This window comes from Sinocyclocheilus rhinocerous, unplaced genomic scaffold (assembly GCF_001515625.1).
Source record: "Sinocyclocheilus rhinocerous isolate Xijiao unplaced genomic scaffold, SAMN03320098_v1.1 scaffold1300, whole genome shotgun sequence".
NCBI lineage: Eukaryota > Metazoa > Chordata > Actinopteri > Cypriniformes > Cyprinidae > Sinocyclocheilus > Sinocyclocheilus rhinocerous.
The window spans coordinates 1,141,404-1,145,970 of record NW_015666578.1 but is presented as its reverse complement, the minus strand read 5'-3'; the positions used below and the strand labels follow the sequence as shown (position 1 = coordinate 1,145,970).

At 36.4% G+C, this 4,567-nt stretch overlaps 1 protein-coding gene across 1 annotated transcript in view; it reads right to left on the bottom strand.

The window, feature by feature from the left end:
• The window catches only part of LOC107732911 (receptor-type tyrosine-protein phosphatase U-like), a 297,899-nt gene that overhangs the window by 78,213 nt on the left and 215,119 nt on the right, over window positions 1–4,567 (bottom strand). Inside the window, exon 10 of the mRNA XM_016544352.1 lies at window positions 3,880–4,081. Within this exon, the coding sequence (XP_016399838.1) occupies window positions 3,880–4,081 (202 nt within the window). The remainder of the gene's footprint in view (window positions 1–3,879; window positions 4,082–4,567) is intronic.

Genomic DNA, 4,567 nt, shown 5'->3' with positions numbered 1-4,567 from the left:
GGGGCATGCCACCCTCTCCCCAGGAGGAAGGACAACGACATGCCAGCAGTGATATTGAGGTTTGTGAACAGAAAAAATAAGATCGCACTGCTTAAACAAGGAAAGAAATTGAAGGGCACTAATGTATTCATGAATGATCACCTAACCAAGAGGAATGCGGATATAGCCAGAAAAGCCAGGTATCTGAGGAAGCAAAACAAAATTCAAAACACTTGGGTTACTAACTGCAAAATATTCATCAAACTTAACGGAACGCCAGAGGGCAGAGGTTAAAAGACGCCTAAGGTTTTGGTCATTAGAAGCATGGACGAGCTGGATAAATATAACTGAGAACGCTTTTTTGATCTATTCCTAAAAAAAAAAAAAAAAAAAACACCTCAACCACCCAGCAACTGTAACACACAAAAATCTTTTAAATTAGTCTTGGTTTTCCACTGACTTGAATCCCTTGCTCCACAGAGAACAAAAACAGGCCCAGACAGAGCGCGCCACACAAGGGCAATGAAACACAGTAATGGAGGCGGATGAGAGCGATTCACAGTCCTTTATAAAGTCTCTTGAGAGGCGAGCGCAGAACAGAGCTCCTGCTCCCATTCCTGCTTATTATCGTAAGTCAATTAGTGAGCCGGTACAGGGAAACAGGTCAATGTCTCAGCCTTCAGCATACCAAAACAAGCAGAAAACCTAGAGTAGAAAGAACGAGAGCCGCTATCACAGCGCTAGTGTTAGATCTGAGGACTGAGGGATGTTATGATTGACTATAGGAACAAACCTCAAAAAGAAACATACACAAATAAGCACAAAGGACAATTTTGCTCATTCCTAGTACAGCTGGATTACCATGTGTGAGCAGATATTTAAAGAGACAGTTCATGCAAAAATCCCTTATTCACCCACAAATCCATTTAACACAAAGCAGGGAAGCTACTGAATAATTTGGGATATATTACATGAGGTGCTTTTTAAGGCAACACTGTAAAAAAAAAATTATGCCACAATCCGCTTGTTAAATCGGGACATAAGGAATGCCGTTTCCGGGTCCAAGCCTCCACTCGTTTCAATTGAGAATACCATGTCGACGGCCGTTTATGAGAATTTATTCATATTACACATTTAAGCTAAACTTTAAAAAAACAGTCTCTGTGCTCATGGCATCACAGATACAAATATTTTAACGATTTACAAAGGATGAATCACTATCTGGCCATCTGGGATTTTGGTATGGAGATAAAGGTTATGATTCAAATTTTTTGATAGTATTACACCACATTGTGCATGTAAATTAGCACCGTTTGTTGTTTTCTTGTGGTGCGACATAGAGCTTTCATTTGGACCCGGAAGCGGTGATGCGTGACGTCAAACTTAGTCAGGATTAGTTATAACAACTTAAAATTTGCTGAGATAAATACAACTAAACTAAACTAAACAATTTTTTTTAGTTGAAACAATGCATTATCTTATGGAAGCCCGTTTCCGCCACTGAATAAAAAAATAAAAAAGGTAATTGTGACTTATGTGTTTATCTCACAATTCTGACTTTTTTTCTCAGAATTACGTGATATAAACTCGCAATTGCGATTTATAAAGTCAGAATTGTGAGATATAAACTAGCAATTCTGAGAACATATCGGTCTCCCCCCTCCTCAAAATTGGATTTTAACTCGCAATTGCAAGTTTATATCACGTAATTCTGAGAAAAAAAGTCAGAATTGCAAGATATAAACTCGCAATTGTGAGAAAAAGTCAGAATTGCGAGAAAAAAAAAAGAATTGCGAGAAGAAAAAAAAAATTGCGAGATATAAACTCGCAATTACGAGAAAAAAAGTCAGAATTGTGAGAAAAAAAGTCAGAATTGTGAGAAAAAAAGCCAGAATTGCAAGAAAAAAAGTCCGAATTGCGAGAAAAAAGTCAGAATTGCTAGATATAAACTCGCAATTGCGAGAAAAAAAGTCAGAATTGTGAGAAAAAAAGTCAGAATTGCGAGAAAAAAAAGTCAGAATTGCAAGAAAAAAAAGTCAGAATTGCGAGATATAAACTCGCAATTGCGAGAAAAAAAGTCAGAATTGTGAGAAAAAAAGTCAGAATTGCGAGAAAAAAAAGTCAGAATTGCAAGATATAAACTCGCAATTACGAGAAAAAAAGTCAGAACTGCGAGAAAAAAAAGTCAGAATTGCGAGATATAAACTCGCAATTGTGAGTAAAAAAGTCAGAATTGCGAGAAAAAAAGTCAGAATTGCGAGAAAAAAAAGTCAGAATTGCTAGATATAAACTCGCAATAACCTTTTATTATTTTTTATTCAGTGGCGGAAACGGGCTTCCATATTATCTAGTCCAATGTTGAATATTAAGTTGTGATAACTAATCGCAGCAACTTCTTTTTTTAACAGTGAACAAACCACATGTTAATAGGGTTAAAATTTTAACTAATAGATATCACCATACTTTCACAGTTGATTAATCACAGTGCATTGACGCAACTGTTTTGTTTATATTAATTGTTATGTTTAAATATATAAATGCACCATTATCTAATTAAATATGCCATAATGTGCATACATTTCCAGACCAGAAACCTGAACATTGAACAAAGCCAGGTTCAAAATCTTTGTTTCTTTTCATTGACATATTAGAGTTTTTTGGATCTCTTTTTATAACTCCATAAATCAGAAAATGATGGAAGCCTGTTTCCACCACTGAATAAAATAAATAAATAAAACAAGGTAATTGTGACTTATTTCTCGTATTTAAACTCACAATTGCAAATAAATAAATAAAAATAAAGAATTTAAGTCAGAATTGAGAGATATGAACTTGCAATTGTGAGAAAAAAGTCAGAATTTCTAAGTTTATTTTGCGCAATTGAGTTTATATCCCATAATTCGGACTTTACAACTCCCAATTGCGAGTTTATAGCACGTCTGAGAAAAAAAAAGTAAGAATTGTGAGATAAAAATGTGCAATTACCTTGTTTTATTTTTTATTCATTGGTGGAAACTTGCTTTCATAGAAAATAATGTCACCAAAAAAAAATAAAAAATTCTCCATGTTTTAAGAATTAAATGTTATATAAGTCTGGCAAATGATATATGAACAAACCCCTCTTTAAAAATCTTCAGAGTAATAAAGGTTTTTCTAAAACTGGAAAGTTGGTGCATGTAAGTGCTTCTAGTGTGAGTTTAACACTAAACTCACACTAGAAGTGAGTTTTGCTTCTAGTGTCTTGCCCTAATGATAATTTGTTGTCTTTTTGGAGCTTGAGAGCCAATGCTCAATAAATGAGTAGCTCTGCAATGCTTGGAGTGGCGTGTGTAAATAATGCCAGAATTTTGGGGTGAACTATTCCTTTCATGAGGCTCTTTAAAGAGGATTGTCCAAATAATGTTCATTGTTTGGTCAGAAGTACCAAAGGGGCCAAGACTAATCAGTTTCCCTTTAATTTTCAGTTTATTGAGCTACAAAATGCAAAGCCAGAGACTTTTCCCACAAGCCTTTAAGTTAATTGGTGGAAAAACGATTTCCCAAAAGGACCTGCCATTTTCCCTTCAGTTTACACAGTTCTCCCCTCAGTTTGTCGACTTCAGCCTTGGTAAACCTCTGTATCAATATTTCTGCTGTTCAGAGAGACGATCTCGCCAAAAGAGCAGCTGCGATTACGTCTGAATGAAGTCCAAATAAAGTATGAATAAATCCTGAACCAATTAAAAGGCCCCACAGGCATCTTACATTCATTCCAGCGATAAAACCAAAGCCCATCTAGCTACTAGTGGAAAACGTATAATTAAGTTATTTAGATTCAGAGAGACAAAAGCCAGCAAAGCTGTAGGTTTTCTGATGTATCTCATATCCCAGAATGCCTTGTGGCAATGTGTATTCCCTCACCTGAGATATTGGTGGTGATTTCGGTCAGGGCGGTCTGGCCAAAGCCCTTGGCGGTGCGAGCGCGAACAGACACCAGGTATGTGGTGCCAGGATGAAGCCCGGAGAACATGTGATACGTCTCGTTCTTTAGTTTGGAGACGGTGCGCCGTGGGCCAGGAACGTTGATGCTGGGATCTGACGATTCGATGCTCTGGTAGCTGATCTGAAAACAGGAAACAGAGAGTGAGCCCAGAGGAAATGATGTAACAGCAAACGGTGGAGGATCAGTGTTGATGGAGTTCAGCTTCACTTTAGCCACAACAAAACCTGATGTCTTCACTTACATTACTTTACCATCTTTGAAGGCACGCTTTATGCTGCAAATATTATTCCATGCAAGGGATTGTCAATTTAACAATAATGGTAGCAATCATGGAGTCTGAATACATTCAGAAATTACAGTATATGTCTTGACTCATTTAACACTTGCTGAGATTTTACGCTTCCATTTTCATCCATGCAAGAGGAGTCCCATTCTTTTTATACATATATAAATCTGTACCACTGAATATATGTAACATAAAATGTAACTCAGCAGGCAGGTATGTTTTCATCAAGAGTTTCGAGAAATGATTTTGGTAAATGCATGATTCAAACGATTCAGAAAATAACCAATTTCTAACTTTGTCTCCATTATATGATAAAAATG